This window comes from Jaculus jaculus, chromosome 5, assembly GCF_020740685.1.
Source record: "Jaculus jaculus isolate mJacJac1 chromosome 5, mJacJac1.mat.Y.cur, whole genome shotgun sequence".
NCBI lineage: Eukaryota > Metazoa > Chordata > Mammalia > Rodentia > Dipodidae > Jaculus > Jaculus jaculus.
This window is the reverse complement of record NC_059106.1, coordinates 82211838-82236235: the sequence shown is the minus strand read 5'-3', so window position 1 is coordinate 82236235 and position 24398 is coordinate 82211838. Positions and strand designations below refer to the sequence as shown.

General features: G+C 44.4%; 1 protein-coding gene across 2 annotated transcripts in view; it reads left to right on the top strand.

Moving 5' to 3' along the window:
* The first annotated feature begins 11525 nt into the window (after positions 1-11525).
* Positions 11526-24398, top strand: part of Kdm4a (lysine demethylase 4A) — a 65724-nt gene continuing 52851 nt past the window's right edge. The window contains exons 1-4 of one of the 2 annotated variants that reach the window (XM_004672498.2): positions 11526-11662; positions 15102-15278; positions 18682-18857; positions 20592-20706. In XM_004672498.2, the coding sequence (XP_004672555.2) occupies positions 15141-15278; positions 18682-18857; positions 20592-20706 (429 nt within the window). In that variant the 5' untranslated portion in view covers positions 11526-11662; positions 15102-15140. Of the gene's footprint in view, positions 11663-11876; positions 11961-15101; positions 15279-18681; positions 18858-20591; positions 20707-24398 lie in introns of those variants that run through there. The other variant, XM_045149293.1, reaches the window with a different exon arrangement.

Below are 24398 nucleotides of genomic sequence, written 5' to 3'. Positions count from 1 at the left end.
GCCTCAAGAGTGCTGGGATTAAAGGCTTGCGCCACTATATGCAGTTTATATTTATTTTTTAATACTTTATTTATTTATTTATTTATTTGCAAGGGGGTGGGGAGATAGGCAGAATGATCATGACATGCTCTTTCTGCTGCAAATGAACTCCATATGCCACTTTGCATCTGAGTTTCTATGAATACTGGTGAATTGAACCTGGGGTGTGAGGTTTTGCAAACAAGTGCCTTTAATGGTCCTCTTCATATGTATACATACTTTTTCATTTTGGGACAAAGTCTCATTAAATTGCCCAGGCTGGTCTTGAAATTTTTATTTAGCTCAGCAGGACCTGAATTTTCCATCCTCCTCCCTCAACCTCTGGAATAGCTGGGCCACCAGGCCTGGCTTACCGAACTGGTACTTAGTGAGCACAATGCACCAGGGCTGTCCTGCCTGTTGAGGATACTGGACACAACAAAGCAAGCTTACAGTGGTGGTCTGGGAGGGCTTCACTGAGGAAACAACAGTTCTGCAAGGAGCTAAGAGCAAGCCACTCCAAGGGAACAGGGAACTAAAGGAGAAAGCTGGGGGAGGGGAAATGTTGGGGAAGGGGCTGTCTGTAGTCTGCTTAAAAGAACTTGGCATCTCTCCAAAATGAACTGGGAATCTTTTGACCGTTTGAAGAGGAGTAATATGATCCAGCTTCTACAATTAAAGAATCATTCAGTCTGCTGTGGTCGGGACTGCAGGGGGCAAGGGCCAAAGCAGACAAATCAGGAGACTATGATAATTATCCTATTCCAGCTGCAGATAGCTGGGACCAGGCTGGTGGCAGGAGAGTTGGAGGGAAATGTTCAATTGTGGATATATTTTGGAGGCAGAGCAGAATCATGTCTACATTAATGTCAAAGCACAATTCATAAATAAGTTGATAATTTGAAGCACATCAAAATTAAAAACTTACATGCTTCAAAAGACACTATAGCCGGGCGTGGTGGCGCACGCCTTTAATCCCAGCACTCGGGAGGCAGAGGTAGGAGGATCGCCATGAGTTCAAGGCCACCCTGAGGCTACAGAGTTAATTCCAGCTCAGCCTGGACCAGAGTGAGACCTTACCTTGAAAAAACAAATAAAAATAAAAATAAAGACACTATAAACTGGGTGTGGTGGTGCCTGTTTTTAATACCAGCACACGATGGCTGAGGTGGAAGGATTACCATGAGTTCAATGCCAGACTGGGTCTACAGAGTAACTTTCAGGTAATTTTGGGCTTGAATGAGACCCTCCCTCAAAAAAAGAAAAAAATACTATAAATGGAGAGTGTGGTACATGCTTTTAATCCCAGCACTCAGGAGGCAGAGGTAGGAGAATTGCCATGAGTTCGAGGCCACTCTGAGACTACATAGTGAATTCCAGGTCAGCCTGAGCTAGAGTGAAACCCTACCTTAGAGAAAAAAAAAAAATTAAGACAGACAAAGCATAGAATGGAATGAGAGAAAATATTGCAACTCAATAATATAATTCAAACAACCCAGTTAAAAAGAGAGGCTAGAGAGATAGATTAGCGGTTAAGGCACATGCCTGCGAAGCCTAAGGCCCCTGGTTCGATTCTCCAGCTTCCACATAAGCCAGATGCACATGGTAGTACATGTGTCTGGAATTCGTTTGTTTGCAGTGGCTGGAGGCCCTGCCGTGCCTATTCTCTCTCTCAGGTAAATAAATAAAAATAAATTTTTACTTATTAATTTTTTAATTTTTATTAACAATTTCCATGATTATAAAAAAATATCCCATGGTAATTCCCTCCCTCTCCCTGGACACTTTCCCCTTTGAAATTCCATTCTCCATCATATTACCTCCCCATCTCAATCATTGTACTTACATATATACAATATCAACCTAAAAATAAAATATTTTTAAAAAGAGAGATGAAAGATTTGGATAGACTTTTTCCCCAAAAGTCCATGTGAATGGCTAATATGTACATAAAGAGATGCTAAACATCATCAGTCAGTAGGGAAATGCAAATTATGACAAGATAGTACTTCATGCCTCCTAGAATAGCTCTACTCAGAAAGACAGGGAATACTCAGTGTTGGCAAGGGTGTGAAGAAATAGGAATCCTCATGTATTGATGATGGGAATCAACATTTTTATAAATAGTTAGGCAGTTTCTTAAAAACGATAAACATAAATTTCCTATACAATCTGGCAATTACTCCACTCTAGTTATCTACCCAAGAGAAATGCAAATATACATTTCCACAAAGACATGCGCATGAACGTTCATAGCTGCTCTATTCATAACAGCCAAGGAGTGGATACAATCCAGGTGTCAATCAATAGCACAATGGGACGCGATTCAACAATAAGAAGGAAGGAAACACTGATGCAAGTGCAACATGGGTGAGTCTCACAAACATTCTGCTCAGTGAAAGAAGCCAGAGACAAAGGCCCACAAATTGCATGGCTCTATTTACATGAAACAGGCAGAAGAAGCAAATCTACATGGAGACAAGATTCATAGCTCCCCAGGCTGGGGTGGAAATGAAGGCACTAGTGGTCCTAAATAGGCATGAGGACCTTACTGAGATGACAGGAATGTCTCAAAATTAGGTTGGGAAAATTTGGCAAATGTATTATTTATTTATTTGAGGTAGGGTCTCACTATAGCTCAGGCTGATTTGGAATTCACTATGTAGTCTCAGGGTGGCCTCGAACTGACAGTTATCCTCCTACCTCTGTCTCCTGAGTGCTGGGATTAAAGGTGTGTGCCACCACGCCCGGCCTGCTTAAAGTATTTTAAAATGTTTAAGTCAGTGCTACAGAGTGTTTAAGGCACTTGCCTGCAAAGCCTGAGGACCCAGGTGAAGCATGTTGGCTAACACGGGTCCTGGGGAATCGAACCAGGGTCCTTTGGCTTTATAGGCAAATGCCTTAACTGCTAAGCCACCCCGCCAGCCCTCTGCCTCTTTCTTAAATAAATAAAAATATTGCCGGGCATGGTGGCACACGCCTTTAATCCCAGCACTTGGGAGGCAGAGGTAGGAGGATCACCATGAGTTCGAGGCCACCCTGAGAGTACTGAGTGAATTCCAGGTCAGCCTGAGCTAGAGTGAGACCCTACCTGGGCATGGTGGCACATGTTTTTTTTTTTTTTTTGAGGTAGGGTCTCACTCTAGCCCAGGTTGACCTAGAATTCACTATGCAATCTCAGGCTGGCCTCAAACTCATGGCAATCCTCCTACCTCTCTGCCTCCCAAGTGCTGGGATTAAAGGCTTGCGCCACCACTCCCAGTATTTTTTTTTAAGCTGTAAACTGTGGTGGACTTCTATAAATCCAGCGCATCTATGGTCACAAGGTAGACATAGAAGAATGTCCAAGAAACAACAGAGACCCTATCTCAAAACTAGATGGAAGACTATCTAAAAGTTGTCCTCTGACCTCCACACACAATGCCTATATTTACACAAGTGAGCATGCACATGATATTTTTTCCTTTTTTTAGGTAGGCTTGTTTTCAGTTTTTCATATTTCTACTTTCTTTTTTATTATTGACAACTCCCATAATTATAGACAATAAACCATAATTCCCTCCCACCTCACTTTCCCTTCACAACTCCACTCTCCATCATATCTCCTCCCCCTCTCAATCAGTCTCTTTTATTTTTATTTATTTATTTATTTATTTATTTTTATTTTTATTTTTTTTTGGTTTTTCGAGGTAGGGTCTCACTCTAGCCCAGGCTGACCTGGAATTCACTATGGAGTCTCAGGGTGGCCTTGAACTCATGGTGGTCCTCCTACCTCTGCCTCCCGAGTGCTGGGATTAAAGGCATGCACCACCATGCCCGGCCAGTCTCTTTTATTTTGATGTCATGATCTTTTCCTCCTATTACGACGGTCTCGTGTGGGTAGTATCAGGCACTGTGAGGTCATGGATATCCAGGCCATTTTGTGTTTGGAAGAGTGCATTGTAAGGAGTCTACCCTTCCTTTGGCTCTTACATTCTTTTTGCCACCTCTTCTGTAATAGACTCTGAGCCTTGGAAGATGTGATAGAGATATTTCAGTGCTGAGCACTCCTCTGTCACTTCTCAGCACCAAGGTGCCTTGAGTCATTCCAGAGGTCACCGCCATCTGAAAAGAGAAGCTTCTGTAACCAAAAGTGAGAGTAGCATTAATATATGGGTATGGATATTAAGAGAAGTGCTCACCAGTTTGGTGAGGATAATATATGCATTTAGCCAGACACTAACAGACATTACACTCCTTGGGCTCATTACTTCTCCCATCATAGGTTTTCAGTATCAGGCGTGTATTCCCTTCCATGAGGCAGACCTCCAGTTCAATTAGAGAGCATTTGGTTTGCCCCATAAGATATGCCACTGTTGTACTTGTTGACTCATTTGGCCTGACTGGACAAACTTAAGGCTTGCAGTGTCCACTATTGTTTATCTCCACTGATGACTTCTCTCTGACCCATGGAGCTGCATGCAGTATAGCTTTTTCCAAGTTTCTGTCAGCTGGTCTATAAAGAGGTGGTTTTCAGCTCATCTCCAGCAGGATTTCTCAGTGACCTTGCAGCCCAACTATGTGGAGTCTTCAAGAATAATATCTTACCATTTATTCCTGGTGGGAAACCAGGAGCCTTGGCAATGGTCTGTAATGTTTGGGGGCATCAGAGCCCTCCCCAGCCAACAACTCACTGGAAGGTATCCCATCCCTCCCATCCCTGGCATTGAAAATTTCCTAGTAACAATCTATAGCTTCAGGCTGTGCCACTGTCCAAAAAGTAGGTTTCCATATATTTTATTTATACCCTCTTAGATTTTTTTTGTTTTTCGAGGTAGGGTCTCACTATAACTCAGGCTGACCTGGAGTTCACTATGGAGTCTCAGGGGCCTCGAACTCACAGTAATCCTCCTACCTCTGCCTCCTGAGTGCTGGTATTAAAGGTGTGCATCACCATGCCCGGCTTTCCTTCTTAGATTTTGATTAGCCCTCTCCCCGACTCTTCCCTTACTCAATCTCTTCCCCTGACTTCACTTAAGCCTTTCTACCCCTGGTATTCTGTTCATCTACTTACATATCTACAATACTGTTACAGTCTGGGTTGCATTGCTGGTAGAAATCACCCAACCAAGAGCAGCTTCTGGGAAAAAGAGATTTATTTTGGCTTACAGGCTCGAGGGGAAGCTCCACGATGGCAGGGGAAAACGATGGCATGAGCAGAAGGTGGACATCACCCCCTGGCCAACATAAGCTGGACCACAGCAACAGGAGGGTGTGCCAAACACTGGCAAGGGGAAACTGGCTTTAAAGCCCATAAGCCTGCCCCCAACAATACACTCCCTCCAGGAGGCATTAAATCCCAAATATCCATCAGCTGGGGAGCTAGCATTCACAACACCTAAGTTTATGGGGGACACCTGAATCAAACCACCACAAATACCATCCCCTTAAGTCCTCCCTTCTTCTCCCTCCTTTATAGTCCCTTTCTAGCTTATTGGCCTCTGCTACTGTATTTTTTTTTTAAATATTTTATTTATTTATTTATTTGTGAGAGAGAGACAGAGAGAAAGGGAGAATGAGCACACCAGGGCCTCCAGCCATTGTACAAGAACTCCAGACACATATGCCCCTTCGTGCGTCTGGCTTATCTGGGTCCTGGGAAATCAAACCTGGGTTCTTAGGCTTCACAGGCAAATGCTGTAACTGCTAAGCCATCTCCCCAGTCCTCTGCTACTGAGTGTTGTTCTTTAAATGTTTTAAAGAAATTATTTACTTATTTATTTGAAAGCTACAGACAAACAGAAAGAAAGAGGCAGATGATAGAGAATGGGCCTGCCGGGGCCTCTAGCCACTGCCAATGAACTCAAAATATGTGCCTCCTTGTGCATCTAGCTTACATGGGTCCTGGGGAATCACACTAGGGTCCTTAGGCTTTGCAAGCAAACACCTTAATCACTAAGCCATTTTCCCAGCTCCTCTGCTACTGAGTTTTATCCCAACTCACATACAAGTCTAAACATTTGTAGCTAGTATTCACATATTAAAGACAGCAGGCGGAGCTTGGCTTCCTGGGCCTGGGTTACCTCACTAAGTATAATCCTTTCGAGATCCATCTATTTCCCTGCAAATTTCATAATTTCATTTTTCTTTACTGCTGAATAGCACTCCATTGTATAAATATACCACATCTTCATTATCCATTCATCAGGTGAGGGACATCTAGGCTGGTTCCATTTCCTAGCTATTGTGAATAGAGTGGCAATAAATATGGATGTGCAAGTATCTCTAAAGTAGTGCAAACAGTCATTAGGATATATGCCTAGGAGTGGGACAGCTGGGTCATATGGGAAATCTATTTTTAACTATCCCAGGAACCTCCACACTGATGTCCACAAAGGCTATACCAAATTACATTCCCACCAACAGTGTAGAAGTTTTTTTTTTTTTTTTTTTTTTGTTTTTTTGTATCCTTACCAGCATTTACTGTCATTTGTTTTCATGATGATAGCCATTCTGACAGGAATGAGATAGAATCTCAAAGTTTTAATTTGCTTTAGCTCAGGCTGACCTGGAATTCATCATGTAGTCTCAGGGTCGCCTCAAACTCTCAGTGATCCTCCTACCTTTGCCTCCCAAGTATTGGGATTAAAGGTGTGCACTGCCATACCAGTTTCTCTTTTTTTTTTCTTTTTTCAGTTATTTTTATTGACAACTTCCATAATTGTAGACAATACCATGGTAATTCCCTCTCTCCCCCCATTTTCCCTTTGAAACTCCACTCTCCGTCATCCCCCTTGCCCCTCTCAATCAGTCTCTCTTTTATTTTGATGTCATGATCTTTTCCACCTATTATACTGGTCTTGTGTAGGTAGTGTCAGGCACTGTGAGGTCATGGATATACCAGCCATTTTGTGTCTGGAGGGGCATGTTGTAAGCAGTCCTACCCTTCCTTTGGCTCTTACATTCTTTCCAGCACCTCTTCTGCAATGGACCCTAAGCCTTGAAAGGTGTGAGACAGACATTTCAGTGCTGAGCTCTCCTCTGTCACTTCTCAGTACCATGGTGCCTTCTGAGTCATCCCAAGGTCACTGCCATCTGGAAAGAGAAGCTTCTCTAACCAAAAGTGAGATTAACATTAATATATGGGTAGTAACATTAAGAGAAGTGCTTACTGGGCAGTTTGGTGAGCATAGTATATACATTTAGCCAGACAGTAGCAGACATTGCACCCCTAGGGCTCATGACTGCCCCTGTTGTAGGTTTTTAGTATCAGGGATGTATTCCCTCCCATGGAGTGGGCCTCCAGTCCAATTAGAGACTGGCTAGTCCCATCCCCCCCCCCCATACAAACACTATTGTACCCGTTGGTTAATTTGGTCTGGCTGGCCAAATTTAAGGCTCGCAGTGTCCACTGTTGAGTATCTTCACTGGTGATTTCTCTTTCTCCCATTGAACTGCATGCAGAATGGCTTCTTCCAGCTTTCTGTCAGCTGGTCTACATGGAGGAGGTTTTCAGCTCAGTTCCAGCAGGATTTCTCAGTGACCTTGCAACCCAAGTATGTGGAGTGTTCAGCAATAGGGTCTTACCATCTATTCCTGGTGGGAAACCAAGGGCCTCAGCAATGACCTGTAATGTTTTGGAGGTATCAGTGACCTCCCTGGCCAACAACTCACTGGAAGGTATCCCATCCCTGGCACTGAAAACTTTCTAGTAAAAAAAAAAATCTATGGCTTTTGAGTGTTCCATTGTCTAAAAAAGTAGGTTCTCATATGACTTATTTATATCTTCTTAGATTTTGATTAGCCCTCCCTCCACCTTTCTTTTTTGCAATCTCTTCCTCTGACCTCACTTAGGCCTTTTTACCCCCATTAATCTGTTCTTTTACTTACATATATACAATACCATCCTATTAAGTCCCCCCTCCCTTTCTATTTCCTTTATATCCCCTTTCTAGCTTACTGACCTCTGCTACTGAGTTTTATTCCTACTCACACAGAAGTCCAATCATTTGTAGCTACGATCCACATGTGATGTATGGCTTTCTGGGCATGGGTTACCTCACTAACTATAATCCTTTCCAGATCCTTCCTTCCTTCTTACCTACCTTCCATTCTTTCCTTCATGTGGCTGGAGAGATTGCTCAGTGGTCAAGGCTCTTGTCTGCAAAGCCTAAGTACCCAGAATGAGTGGGTGTACCAGGCCCTCCTGCTACTGTAAATGAACTCCACATGAGCAGGGCATGGTGGTACATGCTGTAATCCCAGCACTTGGGAGGCAGAGGTAGGAGGATCGATGTGAGTTTGAGGCCACCCTGAGACTACATAGTGAATTCCATGTCAGCCTGGGCTATAGTGAGACCCTATCTCAAAACAAAAAATAAAAACAAAAAACTGCAGATGCATGCACCACTTTGTGCATCTGGCTTTACATAGGTACTAGGGAAGGGAACCCTGATCATCAGGCTTTGCCCTTGTAAATGAACTCCAGATGCATGCGCCACCTCGTGCATCTGACTTTACATGGGCACTGGGGAAATGAAACCCAGGTCCTTTGCAGGCAAGCACCTTAACCACAGAACCCTCTCCCCTCTCTTCATTCTCTCTCCCTTTTTTGGCTTTTGATTTTGTTTTTAGGTAGGGTCTCACTTTAGCCCACGTTGACCTGAAATTCACTATGTATTCTCAGGGTGGCCTTGAATTCAAGGTGATCCTCCCACCTCTGTCTCCTGAGTGCTGGGATTAAAGGCGTGTGCCACCAGGCCCAGTCATTTTAACTCTCAAACCCACCTTTGTGTGTGTATCTTAAAACTCTGTTGATGGTAATTTTTTACAAATATATTTTATTTGTTTACTTATTTGTGCGAAAGAGGGAGAGAGGGAGAGGGAGAGGGGGGTAATGTGTGCGCCAGGGCCTCCAGCCACTGCAAATGAACTCCAGAAGCATGTACCCTCCTTGTGCATCTGGCTTACGTGGGTCCCGGAGAATTGAACAGGGATCCTTCAGGCAGATGCCTTAACCACTAAGCCATCTTTTCAGCCCCAAGAGTAATTTTTTGTTTGTTTATTTTTTTGAGCTGGGGTCTTGCTCTAGCCCAGGCTGACCTGGAACTTACTCTGTAGTCTCAGGCTGGCCTTAAACTCACAGCAATCCTCCTACCTCTGCCTCCTGAGTGCTAGAATTAAAGGCATGCACCACTACACCTGGTGGTCATTTCTGTTGTTGTTGTTGTTGTTTTGTTTATTTTTATTATTTGAGAGCGTCAGAGAGATAAAGAGGCAGGGAGACAGAGAGAATGAGCACACCAGCCACTGCAAACGAACTCCAGATGCATGCACCACCTTGTGCATCTGGCTTATGGGGGCACTGGGGAATCAAGCCTTGAACCGGGGTCCTTAGGCTTAACAGGCAAGCGCTTAACTGCTAAGCCATCTCTCCAGCCCCCCCCCATTTTTATTTTTTCCAAGGTAGGGTTTCACTGTAGCCCAGGCTGACCTGAAATTCACTATGTACTCTCAGGGTGACCTCGAACTCGTGGCGATCCTCCTACCTCTGCTTTAATCCCAGCACTCAGGAAGCAGAGGTAGGAGGATCACCATGAGTTCGAGGCCACCCTAAGAATACATAGTGAATTCCAGGTAGCATGGGCTAGAATGATACCCTACTTTGAAAAAGCAAAAAATAAATAAATAAATAAATAAATAAATAATAAAAAAAAAAATTAAAAGAGACAGAGAGGCAGCGAGAAAGAGAAAGAGAAAGAGAAAGAGAGAGAGAGAGAGAGACAGAGATAGAGATATGGATGATGTGCCAGGGCCTCAACCACTGCAATGGAACTCCAGAGGCTTGCATCACCTAGAGGGCATGTGTGTGTGACCTTGCATTTCTCTCACTTTAGTCAAACATGGGTCCTTAGGCTTTGCAGGCAAGTGCCTTAACTGCTAAGCCATCTCTCTAGCCCTTGATGGTAATTTTTAAAAAGTATTTATTTACACTTGTGTGTTTATAGGCATGCCAGGACCACTTGCTACTATAAACCAGCACCAGACAGTTGCACCGCTTTTTGGGTCAGGCTTAAGTAAGTGTTTCATTCTAGCCCAACCTGATCAGGAATTCACTTTGTAGCCTCTGGTTGGCCTAGAATTTACAAAGGTCCTCCATCCTCTGCCTTCCAAGTGCTAGGATTAAAGGTGTGAACCCCCATGCCTGGCTGAAAGATAATCCCCCCCCGCAAATAGGGTCCCATTCTAGCCCAGACTGATTTGGAATTTACCGTACCTCTGCCTCCTGAGTGCTGGGATTAAAGGTGTACACCACTATACCCAGTTTGAAAGACATTTCATCAAGTATTACTCTGTCTATTGAGCCATGTTATGTAGTATATTTTGGGCAACTTAGTAAATTCTCACTATCACAATTCTGCAAGCCCCACCATCACCATTTAACTGATATGAAAACACAGGCACAGAGATGTTTCCTTACTAATATTTATTTATTTACTTAGAGAGAAGTGAGAGAATAAGAATGGATGGGCATGCCAGGACCTTCTGCTGCTGCAAACGAGCTCCAGATGCACGAACCACTTTGTCTGGTTTTTACCTGGGTAACTGGGGAAGTGACCCCAGTTGTCCCGCTTTACAAGCGCCTTTAACCACTGAGCCATTTCTCCATCCCAGATACTGGTTTTGAAAGCAGCTATGGGTGAACCTACCTCTTATTAGTGCACCACACTACTCGTTACTCATCTGTTGGGATGTACACGTCAAGCCTCAGGTTGCAATCTTTCCTATTTGACCCATAAGGATGTCCCGTGAATGCCGCCTTCCGTATCCCCTTGACAATGTGGGAACTCCTTAAGGCAGCTGCTCCTAATGATTTCTCGGAGTCCCCCTCGCCCTCCACGAGCGCCTCTAATGACTCCAAGAACCCCACTTTCTGCCCCAAGAGCTGCTTCTAATGACCCCGGGTCCCCGCTCACGGAGGAACTTTAATAACCCTAAGAATATCCTCCCTCAGGATCTGTCCTAATGACCCCCAAGACTCCTTCTCCTTCTGGAACACTCCCTTCAGGAACTGTCTCAGCTTGCTAGGTAGTGAGGGGGTTCAAAACACCAGGGCTTTTGTTTTAAAAACTGAGACAGTGTCGGACATACCGGGACAAGTTGGTCACCTCCTAGGAACTCCTTGACTTTGGACGGTTCCCCTAGTTGTCCCCATTACTTTTAGTTGTTAGGCCAACAAGTTACTCACCCTAACAGAACACATCCTGAAAGAGCCTCAGAATAACTCTCAGCCATCAACCCGACCGGCCCATTTCTGGTTTTGGCTTCTATCTACCCTGATTAGCTGTGGGTCTGAAAGGTGCTTGTGATTGGCCAGCTCCGGGATCCGGCCCAGAAGCTCAGTGGCCGCGGTCCCCGGTGGTACAGCTTTTCCTCCTGGCAACAGCCTGAGCCGGCGCTCATAGGCTGAGGGGATTGATATGCCGGGACCTTGAGGCAACTGGAGTGCGTGCTCATTGGCTGTTTGAGGGGCACAGTGAGGCTGCGCAGAGGCCGATTTAAGAGGAGGCGGGGCTTCGTCTTTGGCCTGTAAGAAAGACTGTAGGGTCGGCTACTGGCGACAGCGGTAACCGATCCTGAGCCCTGCCAGGGCCTTGGTCTTTAGGTAAGAGCCGTAGAGTTTTGGATAACTTTAGGATTGATGCTGTCTTAACCGTGACCGTGAGCTCCGATGGGGGAAGGGTGGTGGGGTGGGTCTTGGCTGGACTGAGTGATTGACATGTCCATTAGCCAGAAGAAGAAGGAGCTTCTAAAATGAGTTCTGCGATTGGCCTTTTCCAAACTCCTAGGGCCAATGAGCGTCGGGGGAGGGGGACGGGCCCACTGGGCCTTATTTTCTTCTTCCTGCGGTCGGGCCTCACTGGCCTAGGCGGTGGGGCCGGGAGGGGCAGTGTCTTTGCGTGGTGAGGATTGGGGACCTCGGAGAAGGGGGCTGCCTTCAAAGGGATGCCCGCGGGGGCGGCTGCGGGGCGTGGGCGGGGGAGTTGCAGGTGATTGTTAGCAGCGGCTGCCTTGATGGAGTGATTAAGTACCAGGCCTAGTGCTTCGGTTTCTCTTGCATCATCTGAGTTAATCATAGCAACCTTGCAGAGGCAGGGGGTTGGGATCCCCATTTTACAGGTGGAGAAACTGAGACTCAGCCACTGGTCCCAGACAGCCAAGGTCATATAGCTAAGTAAAGTGACATAGACCGGGTCTGTATTCAGAGTTTTCTCTCTGGCGCCGGTGCTCTTGAACCACCATGCTTTGTTGCTGGATGCGGGAGGGAAGGTGTCCGGGACCTGGAGCTTTTCCTAGGGAATGTGTGGCCGGCAGGGAACCCTAGGGTTAAAGAGACAGGATGAAACAGCTGCGGTGAGCGTGAAGAAATCTATTCAGCAGTTAACGAGTGCCTACTCTGTGCCATGTATTGTTCTGGTTTCTGGGTACACAAAGATGAATAGGTCCAGGGGCCGATGAATCCCGGGGGAAGGCCCCAGTCCTTGTATTCAGGTTTATGTTCTTGTAAAATTTGCAAAAGAAGGGTACCAGATTCTGAACTAGGTGGGTCTTCCAAGTTAGGCTTTAGGTTGCTCCCCGCTTGGATCGGCTGTTGGAAAGGACTGAGTTTAGGTCGAAATTAGGGTGTAGGCAGAGGTTGATAGAAGATGCATTGGGAAGGGATGGTAGTCAAATTTCCTAGTATGTAAAATACAGATAACAGCTAACAGTGTACCTGCCATGCAAAGTTCATGGAAAGCGCCTGGACAGAAAGCATCTTATTTTGAGGGAATGGGATCTCAAGAGTTTCGGGTGGTAGGGTTTCTCTTCTCTTACCTTGGTTGGTTTTACTTCATGCTGTCTCCCAGTACATATGTTGAATTGTGGGTAGGTTAGAGGCAGTTTCCTCCCATGTAGCTGGATTGCCATGGCTTTGTGGGTAGCAAAACTCTTGGATGTTTGGTGAGAAGGTCCAGGAAAGGAAAGGGCCTATTGTCTTTGCTTCTGAACTGGCTCCTTTTAGCTGTCAAATTACTCTTCCGATTTTGATAGTCTGTTGTATTACCCAGCAGTGGGGGTGGTACATAAGTGAAGTACACATCCAAAAAAAAAAGAAAAAGAAAAGAAAAAGTTTATTTTGCTTCCTCCAGTTAGGAAGCTTGCAATGTATTGCCATTTTATTAGCTGTTCAAATTTTGTTCTTTTGTGTTCTGGGTTCAGTGAGATTCAATCTGTCTTTAGCTTGACTTCATTAAGTACAGCTAAAACTGCATTTTGGTTTAGTTGAGAAAAATATCATGATAGTGTTTAAAATTATGTCATGCTGCTAATATCAAAGTACCTTTTAAGCTGCGCATGGTGGTGCATGTGTTTAATCTCAGCACTCAGAGGGCTGATGTGAGTTCAAGGCCAGCCTGGTGCTACTGAGTGAGTTCCAGGTCAGTATGGGTTAGAGTGAAACCTACTTCAAAAAACAAATGGAAAAAAAAATCAAAAACAAGTACCTTAATTTTTAAACCTTATAATCTTGTAGCCAAGTTAACTTTTAGGGATCTAGAATCCTGTTCTAAAGCTGTGTTCTCTACAATAGCCCATAAGTGGTTTTCTTTTCTTTTCTTTTTTTTTTTGGTTTTTCAAGGTAGAGTCTCACTCTAGCTCATGCTGACCTGGAATTCACTATGTAGGCTCAGGGTGGCCTCCCCAACTCTAGAGGATCCTCCTACCTCCGCTTTGGGAGTGCTGGGATTAAAGGTGTGCACCACCACGTCTGGTTTGTTTTTTGTTTTTTGAGGTATGGTCTCTGCTTCAGGCTGACCTGGAATTCACTATGTAGTCCCTGGGTGGCCTCTACAACTCACAGCAACCCTCCTACCTCTCTGCCTCCCAAGTGTTGGGATTAAAGGTGTGTGCCTCCACACCCTATTTGAATATTGGCGGATTTTTAGATCAGATTGTAGTATGCATAATAAAAGAGATTTCAAAGGTGGAAATAAGGGAGTTAGTTGGAAAGGTCAGGGTAAAATGTAGGCAAGTCAGCTCCATTGTTAGAGGAGGAAACAGTTTCATTTTTTTCTTTCTTGGTTTTTCAAGGTAGGATCTCACTCTAGCCCAGGCTGACCTGGAATTCATTATGTAGTCTCAGGGTGGCCTCTGGAACTCAAGGCAGGCCTCCTACCTCTCTGCCTCCCAACTGCTGGGATTAAAGGTATGAGCCACCATGCCCTGCTACAGTTTCATTTTTAACTGAAACAAGGTATATTCATGTGAGATTTGGATACATGAAGTTCTGATGTATTAGGGTCCTGATACAGTTTGTTTGTTTGTTTCTTTTTTTTTTTCACTTGTAAAAATTACTGTCCTAGAAAAATACACATTGCAAATTTGAGAGCTACAATTTAACTACGTTAGAGGATTCCTGAGGGACAGGACTAACCTTTGAATATAAGATTTTTTTTTATTACAGTTTCATTTTTAACTGAAACAAAGTCTATATTCACGTGGGATTTGGATACATGAAATTCTGATGTATTAGGGTCTGATTTTGGGGGGCGGGGCACAGTGTTTTAGTTTGTAGCAGAGGTTGAGTACCAAACCTTTGCAACCGCCTCCCAAATTAAGTGCTGGGATTAAGGGCAGGCAGATCCCAAGCTCACCCACCTCATTCCTTAGAAGGATTTGCATTTGTAGGTTATTTAAATAATTATCCTAGAGGCTGTTTCTAGGGATTTTTTCTTTCTTTTCTTTTTTAAAAAATATTTTATTTATTTGAGAGAGAGAGGGGGGATGGGCATGCCAGGCCAGGGCCTCCAGCCACTGCTAACGAACTCTAGATGCATACCCCCCTGTGCATCTGGCTCACGTGGGTCCTGGGGAATCGAACCGGGATCCTTTGGCTTTGTAGGCAAATACCTTAACCGCCAAGCCATTTCTCCAGCCCCAGGGATAATTTCTTAGTGTCTTCTGAACTTCTGTATTATCTATTAACTACTATAAGCACTGACATTTCCACCTATCAATTTAAATGACATTTTGTGTAATTTTTTGCCCTTAATGTACTTCCTCAGATTCCTATCTGACCAAAGCTACCTCAAAAAGAAGGAAAAATGGCTTCCGAATCTGAAACCCTGAATCCCAGTGCTCGTATAATGACTTTTTATCCAAGCATGGAAGAGTTCCGGAACTTCAGTCGATACATTGCTTACATTGAATCCCAAGGAGCTCATCGGGCTGGGCTAGCCAAGGTAAGGAACAGGCTTGTTCAACATGACTTTTTTTTTTTGGGGGGGGGGTCTGGTTTCGAGGTAGGATCTCCCGCTAGTGCAGGCTGACCTGGAATTTACTGTGTAGTCTCAGGCTGTCCTCAAACTCACTTTCCTCTTACTTCCACCTTTGGGGGGTTAAAGGCTGGGATTAAAGACACGAGCCACCACGCCCAGCTCAACGTGATTTGTAGCAGGGCAGCAATAAGATTTTTTTCTAAATGAAGGCCAGAATGGGTTTTACTGAAAATAAGATGGGGCAGTGACTTTAGTATATTCTGTTCCATTTGCAGGCTACGCCCTATTATTATAGGTGTCTGCTTATAGGTAGGATGAGAGCTGTTTGGAGCCTTCCCTTTGTGAAGCCTTGTGTTCAGACCTTGTCCTATAGACTTCAGTCCTTTTTATCTGTCACTGCATGGTTTCACCACCTGCCTTCTTACACTTCAATCTCCTCTGGCAATCTGGTAGTAATTTGGTTTCCCATAAGAGGGCAGAATACACTGGCCAGCCTACATGAGTATTCTGGTCTTTGTAATTTGAAATTGATTTCTGGTTTTTACTTCTTTCTTGCATTTGTGGTTATTGGGGTCTCACCCACGTCTGATCAGCCCTTCATATATTGTCACAGTTAAGTTTTGAGTCCCCAGAGATGAAATTACTTCATTTCTGCAAAGTTCCTCAATAAACAGAGGCAAGAGACTTAGCCTGAGCCAGCAAGAGACTTTTCATTGTTTTATTATGCTTTTCAGTTCCCTTTGGGTCACCTTATTTCCCTTGGTATGTGGAGTGGGGGGGGTCAGTCTGGTGTTTTGCATCTGATAGTCAAACACTTCCCCAGCTCTTTTTGGATATGGTAAATAGACAAACCAACAACCAAGCAAGGGCCGGGAGCCATCTCCCATGCCTGGGGGCAGTGATTACAAGGTGGGGGCAAGTGGCTGCCTTCCTTGTGACTTGACTCCTGCTGGGTTCAAGTAGTAGGTATGAGCTGTTTGGCCTGAAGTGTAGAATTTCTACATGTTTGTTTTTTGGAGTCTACTTACTAGATTGAAGAAAGGCTATTTGAATTATTTTATTTTTTTGTTTTTTGCGGTAGCGTTTCATTGTAGCCTAGGCTGACCTATAATTCACTATATAGTCTCAGGGTGGCCTCAAACTCATGGTAATTCTTCCTTTTCCTCCTCAGTGCTGTGATTAAAGGTGTAAGCCACCACGCCTGACTCTCTAGCCTCCCACCCCCCTTTCTAATTTTAATTTAATTTTGTTTATTTGAGAGAGATAAAGAGAGAGAGAATGGGCACACCAGGGCCTCCAACCACTGAAATGAACTCCAGACACATTGTATATCTTGTATATCTGGCATTACATGGGTACTATGGAATAAAACAGGGTCTTTAGGCTTTGCAGGCAAGCACCTTATATGCTGAACCATCTCTCCAGTCCCCTCCAGCCCCTTTAAAATATTTTTATTTAGCTGGGTGTGGTGGTGCATGCCTTTTATGTCCCTGGGAGGCAGAGGTAGGAGGCCACCCTGAGACTGCATAATGAATTCCACGTCAGCCTGAGCTAGAGTGAGAACCTACGTCAGAAAACCAAAAAAATAAAACAGACAAACAAAACAAAACAACAAAAACAGACAGCCAAAGTGGGATACTGTGTGTATATGTGAATGGGTGTGTCTGGGCATCATGTACTCTAGATGCATGCACCACTTTGTGCATCTAGCTTTATGTGGGTGCTGAGGAATCAAACCTGAGCCTTCAAGTTTTGCAAGCAAATGCCTTTAACTGCTGAGCTATATTTCCAGCCCTTTGTTATAATTATTTTATCAAGCACATTTCATAGGTCTTCTTTTTTTGTTGTTTTGTTTTAGAGACAAGGTCTCACATAATCCAGGCTGTCGTGGAATTTATTATGTGGATGACCTTGAACTCCTGATCCTCTTGTTTCTACCTCCCAGGTACTAGGATTACAGACACATGCTGCCATTAGGAGAGGTTCCCCCCACCCCTCAATACTTTATTTATTTATTTGAGAGGGGCAGAGAAGGAATGAGCACACCAGGCCCCCAGCCACTGTAAAATCTAGTTTTTTTTTTTTTTTTTGTTTGTTTGTTTTTTGTTTTCCGAGGTAGGGTCTCCTAGCTCAGGCTGACCTGGAATTCACTTTTTAGTCTTAGGGTGGCCTTGAACTTACTGCCATCCTCCTACCTCTCCCTCCTGAGTGCGTGTGCCATCATGCCTGGCTGCAAACTCTAGATGTATGTGCCACCTTTTGCATCTGTTTTTTTTTTTTTTTTTTTAAATTTTATTTATTTATTTATTTGAGAGCGACAGACACAGAGAGAAAGAGGGAGAGAGAGAACGGGCGTGCCAGGGCTTCCAGCCTCTGCAAACGAACTCCAGATGCGTGCGCCCCCTTGTGCATCTGGCTAACGTGGGACCTGGGGAGCCTCGAACCGGGGTCCTTAGGCTTCCCAGGCAAGCGCTTAACCGCTAAGCCATCTCTCCAGCCCCTTTTGTATCTGTTTTACATGGGTACTGAAGAACTGAACCTGGATCCTTTGGGTTTGCTGGCAAGTGCCTTAACTGCTAAGCCATCTATTTAACTCTTATGTAGTTTTTTTTTCTTTGATTTCTTTTTTTTTTAAAAATATATATTTTTATTTATTTGACAGAGAAAGAGGGGGAGGGAGGGAGGGAGGGAGGGAGAGAGAGAGAGAATGGGTATGCCAGAGCCTCCAGCCACTGCAAAGAACTCCAGACGCATGTGCCCCCTTGTGTATCTGGCTAACATGGGTCCTGGGGAATCAAACCAGGGTCCTTTGGCTTTGCAGGCAAATGCCTTAACCACTCCAGCCCTTCTTCAATATCTTCTTTTTTTTTTTTTTAATTTTTATTTATTTATTACAGAGAGAGAGAGAGAGAGAGAGAGAGAGAGAGAGAGAGAGAAAATAAATGGGCGTACCAGGGCCTCTAGCCACTGCAAATGAACTCCAGATGTATGTGGCCCAGTCTGACCTGGAATTCACTATATAGTCCCTAACTGGCCTTGAACTCATGGCAATCCTCCTACCCCTGCCTCCCAAGTGCTGGGATTAAAGGTGTGTGCCAACATGCCCACCCCATATTTGGTTTTCTAAGGAACCCTGGGCTACTAGTGAATCAACTTCCCAACCTGCTGACATGCTTGACAGTACTTCCCTGAGGTCATTGCTATTAGGCACTGAGTTGGTAGCTGAACTTGATCAATGTGAGTATGACAGAGGGTAAATCACACTTTGTAGTCATTACTTCTTCCTTAGATAACAATTTATGCACTTGCTTGCTGAACTGCGGCTTGCTAACTTCTCACCTGTTTCCAATTCCTATGTTCCCTGTAGGTTGTTCCTCCCAAGGAGTGGAAGCCGCGAGCGTCCTATGATGACATTGATGATTTGGTCATCCCTGCACCCATTCAGCAGCTAGTGACAGGGCAGTCTGGTCTCTTTACTCAGTATAACATACAGAAGAAAGCAATGACTGTTCGTGAGTTCCGCAAGATTGCGAATAGTGACAAGTGAGTGGGCACACTTTGGAGATTTGTTTTTGTGGGTTTTAAAATTATTTTAATTTTTGGGACAATGTTTTACTGTGTACATAGCCTAAGCTAGCCTTGAGCTCCAGACCCTTCTGCATTAGCCCCCCTGTGTCATGAATCATTAGGTCTAGCAGGTAGAAATATTTTCTCTGTCTTACATCTATGCCTAGCATTATATCATCATAGCTGCCTCCAAGGCTGCTGTTGTCCCACTGAAGAGCAGTTTCCTTGGTTTCAACTTCAGTCTTTCTGCTTTTTTTTCTGTTTCTTGGTTTTTTGAGGTACTCTCGCTGTAGCCCAGGCTGTCCTGGAATTCATTCTGTAGTTCCAGACTGGCCTCAAATTCATGGCAGTCCTTCTAACTCTGCCTGGGTCCTCTGGCTTTGCAGGCCAGTGCCTTAACCGCTAAGCCATTCCGGCAGCCCGACATGACCATCTTCTGAGTGGTAGCCTCTGCAAAGGTTCTTGGGAATTCAGTGGTGACTGCTGAGCCACCTGGGCAGCTTCCTTTTCTCCAGTGCTGGGACCTGAGGGCTGCTTTGTGCTAGCAGTCTACATGCTGCAGGCTTCAGTGTTGGTGTGCGGATTTGTGTGTGTTTATTTATTTGAAAGAAAGGAAGAGGCAGACAGAGAGAGAGAGAAAGAGGGAGGGAGGGAGAAAGAATGGATTTGCCAGGGCCTCCAGCCACTGCAATGAATTCCATGTGTATACTCCATTTTATGCATCTGGCTTACATGGATACTGGGGAATAGAATCTGGGTTGTTAGGCTTCACAGGCAAATGCCTTAACTGCTAAGCCATCTCTCCAGCCCTTGTCTCTAATTTTTTATATTAGTATGCTTATTCTCCCTCTCCCCTACCTCTCTTGGATCTTCAGGGTATAGTAATTTCCCCCAACATCAGAGAAGATATTACTCCTAAAGGCAGGTGGGTTCACAGCTGTGCCTGCATGACTTTATCCAGGCTTCCTCAGGCCCAGGGCTTTGGAGGAGATATGGCATAATAGACTTAAAAAAAAAATATTTATTTAAGAGAGAGAGAATGGGCATGGTATGCTAGAGCCTCCTGCCACTTGCTGCCAGTAAACTTCAGATGCATGCACCACTTTGTGCATCTGGCTTTACATGGATATTGGGGAACTGAACATAGGCTGGAAGGCTTCGCAAGCAAGCACCTTTCTTCTCTCCAGCCTTAGGCTTTTTATTATTTTTAGAGTGAGTAAGAAAGAGAAAGAGAGAGACAGAGACAGACAGACAGACATACAGACAGACAGAAGGAGAGAGAGAGAGAATTGGTATACCAGGGCCTCAGCCACTGAAGTTGAACTCCAGATGCCTGTGCCACCTGTGGGCATGTGTGACCTTGTGCTGGCCTCACCTTTGTGTGTCTGGCTAACATATCTGGAAAGTAGAACATGGGTTTTTAAGCTTTGCAGGCAAGCACCTTAACCACTAAGCCATCTCTCTAGCCTCAGCCCTAGACTTTTTTGTGAAGGACAAACTGAATCTCACTCTAGCCCAGGCAACCCTCCTGTCCTGCCTCAGCCTCTTGAGAATGTGAACCACCAAGCCTGGCCATATTGGAGCTCTGAAAGCCAAATGTGTATGTTCCTCTGAAATGTTTTGTTGTCCCTGGAGGATTGTGTCTTATTCATAATGTCTAATAAATCTATTCTTTGTGGATGCCTAACACCCTTATTATCATTTTGAAAGATACTGTACACCACGCTATAGTGAGTTTGAAGAGCTTGAACGGAAATACTGGAAAAACCTCACATTCAATCCTCCAATCTATGGTGCAGATGTGAATGGCACTCTCTATGAGAAGGTAATGCAGTTTTGAAATGCTGTAACGTGACATTGGTTTTTCTGCCCAGCACATAGTTGGTACCTCAGAGCTGTTTGGTGCATGGTTTGATGAACTGAATGGTCTTCCGCTGATTTCCTTTTCTCTCTTACATTGTGGGCAGTTTTACAGCATGTGACTGGATTTTCTCTCTCCCACTTGACATGTGAGTTGGGTGGTGTGGCGTTCTTTTCCAGGGCTGTGTGCTTGGTCTGTGGGTGGTAGATGATGGGTTCTTGAACGGGTGGGGGAGAAGCAGTATGGTTTCTGCACAGGAAAAGATCCCTGTGTAATCAAGTGAAAGGTGTGTATATTTAAGTAGAGAAACATTTAGATTTTTAGAACTCTCTAACAGAATTATGTAGCAGGAGCTATCTTAACCATTTGCATTGCTTTGGAATATAGTGCTTTTTGACATAAGGAATTATTTTAATATGGATGAAGGAGAAATATTTGAGACTATTTGGATGATTATAAAATCTGTAGGGCTGGGCGTGGTGGTGCACGTCTTTAATCCCAGCACTGGGGAGGCAGAGTTAAGAGGATTGCTGTAGGTTCAAGGCCACCCTGAAACCACATAGTAAATTCCAGGTCAGCCTGGACTAGAGTGAGACCCTACCTCAAAAACAAAGAAACAGGGCTGGAGAGATGGCTTAGCGGTTAAACGCTTGCCTGTGAAGCCTAAGGACCCCGGTTCGAGGCTCGGTTCCCCAGGTCCCACGTTAGCCAGATGCACAGGGGGGCGCACACGTCTGGAGTTCGTTTGCAGAGGCTGGAAGCCCTGGTGCGCCCATTCTCTCTCTCTCCCTCTATCTGTCCTTCTCTTTGTGTCTGTCACTCTCAAATAAATAAATAAATAAATTAAAAAAAACCCAAAAAAACAAAGAAACAAACATCTGTAGGGCTTTTCAAGGATGATCACTCAGATTAACATTAATTTTATTATTAATTATTGAAAGGGACTAGTTTAAAAAGTGAATTCTGAGTTTGTTGACAGTAGTTTGGGTGGTGGAGAGTCAAACATGGAGAGATTAATGGTTGAAGATGCTGTCGGATCCTGAGATGGAGAGGTACAAGTGTAAACCAGAACCTAGTTACAGAAGGGTGGTCCTAGATGAGCGTTAGAACTCAGGGAAAAGACATTGTAGATTTAGTTTTCTTTTGAGGCAGAGTCTCATTCTAGCCTATGCTGGCCTCAAACTCAGCAGAGAGAGATATAATAGAGACAGAGAAAATGGGCATGCCAAGGCCTCCAGCTGCTGAAAATGAACTCCAAATACATGTGCCACTTTGTGTATGTGATTTGGTGTGGGTATGGGAGAATTGAACCTGGGTTGTTAGGCTTTGCAGACAAATGCTTTTAACTTCTGAGCTCTCTAGGAAGAGTGTTCCCCACACCCCCACCAAGGTAGTTTTTCACTCTAGCTCAGGCTGACTTGGAATTCACTATATACTCTCAGGGTATCTTTGAAAAACAGTGATCCTCCTACCTCTGCCTCCCAAGTGCTGGGATTAAAGGCATGCGCCACCATGTCTGGCTAAAAAAAACATTTTTAATTACTTATTTGAATGGAGAGAGAGAATGGGCATGCCAAAACTTCTTGCCACTGTTATGAACTCTTCAGTGCATGCACTACTTTGTGCAGCCGGTGTTACATGGATACTGGAGAATCAAACCCAGCCACAGGCTTTGCAAACAAGCACCTTTAACTGCTGAACCATCTCACCAGTTCCAGTTTGAGAGTTTTTTTCTTTTTTGTGTTTTAATTTAATTTAATTTTGTTTGTTTATTTGCAAGGAGAAAGGAAGAAGCAAATACCTATAGGGAGAGGGTGGGTGCACCAGGGTCTCTGGCCGCTGCAAACAGACACATATGCGCTACCCTGCTCAGCTTTCTTCCTCTTTCTTGAAAATAAAGAAAGAAATAAGAAATTAAATTAAACAAAACAAAACAGAATATAAAAAAGCTGGCTCACACTTTTGGTCCCGGTGCACTGATGGCTGAGGTTGATGAGAGGTTCACCATGAGTTTGAGGTCAGCCTGGGTCTATAGAGTGAGTTTCAGATTAGTCTGGTTAGAGTGAGTGAGATCCTGCCTTGGGGAAAAAACAAAAACAAGAACAAAATAACAATATAAAACAAAATAAAAACAAAGATTAAATGAGCAAAAGAGACAGGATTTCCAAGCTGGGCATGGCGACGCGTCCCTTTAATCCCTGCACTTGGGAGACAGAGGTAGAAAGATCACTGTTGAGTTCAAAGCCACCCTGAGACTACATAGTGAATTCCAAGTCCACCTGGACTAGAGTGAGACCCTACCTTGGGGGGTTGGGGGGGAAAGACAAGGTTTCCATGTGTTCTCCAAGTTGGCTTTGAGCACAAAAAATCTGTCTCAGCTTCCCTATTATTGGCGAGGTACTGTGTGTCTAGTTAGTGTTTGTAGCTTTTTGTTGTTGGTGTCAGGGTTTAAACCTAGGGTTTCTTTCCTATGCAGACTAACTCCAGATGCATGCACTACTTTGTATGTCTGGCTTTATATGGGTACTGGGGATTTGAACCCAAGCAAGCAGGCTTTGTTTGCAAGTAAGCAGGTGTCTTTAATGGTTGAGGCATCTCCCCAGTCCCAATTAAGCTTCCTAGAACTTCTGTAGTCTAGGTTGGCAAACCTGGCAAACATGTGGCAAATCCTCCTGTCTCCTGAGTGCTGGGTGGCTTCCTGTTCTGTTTTTTTAAATTTACTTTTATTAGCTATGCACATACTTAGTGTGTAAGCACCACATGTAAAAATTTTGGAATGCTTCATGAATTTGCAGGGGTCATTCTTCTTTGTATCATTCCAGTTTTAATATATGTGCTGATGAAGCAAGCACTGTTTTTTTTTTTTTTTCTTTAGTATTTATTTATTTAAGAGAGAGAAAGAGTCCAATTGAGAGAGATGGGCAACCCAGGGCCTCCAGCTACTGCAAACCAACTCCAGATGCATGTGCCATGTGCCACCTTGTGCATCTGGCTTATGTGGGTCTTGGGAAATTGAACGTGAGTCCTTTGGCTTCATAAGGCAAGCACCTTAACTGCTAAGCCATCTCTCTAGTCCAGTTTTTTTTTTTTTTTAAAGATTTATTTTTATTTATTTGAGACAGAGAGAGAGTGTGTGGGGGGGAATGAATGGGCATGCCATGGCCTCTAGTCACTGCAAGCAAACTCCAGAAGCATCTGCCACCATGTGCATCTGGCTTATGTGGAACCTAGAGAATTGAACCTGGGTCCTTAACCACTAAGCTATCTCTCTTCAGTACTCCCCCCCCCTTTTTTTTTTTCTGAGGTGGGGTTTCACTTTAGCTCAGGCTGACCTGGAATTCACTATGTAGTCTCAGGGTGGCCTTGAACACCCAGTGATCCTCCTACCTCTGCCTCCCAAGTGCTGGGATTAAAGGTGTGCACCTCCATGCCTGGCTTTTCCTGTTTCTCTAGCTTCAGTTTGTAGTCTCCCATTGGGGCCTGAGTAGGTGACTGTCCTCTCCTTATTCCCCCTCTCTGCACTAGTACTGTTCTGAGAAGCATTTGCTCTTTGTAGAATGACGTCGGTTCCAGTTGTAGCTGTGCGAGTGAGTGCAGGAAGGTGCTATGGGTGTTTTTTTCCTTTGAGGTAGTGTCTCTCTCTCTTTTTTTTTCTT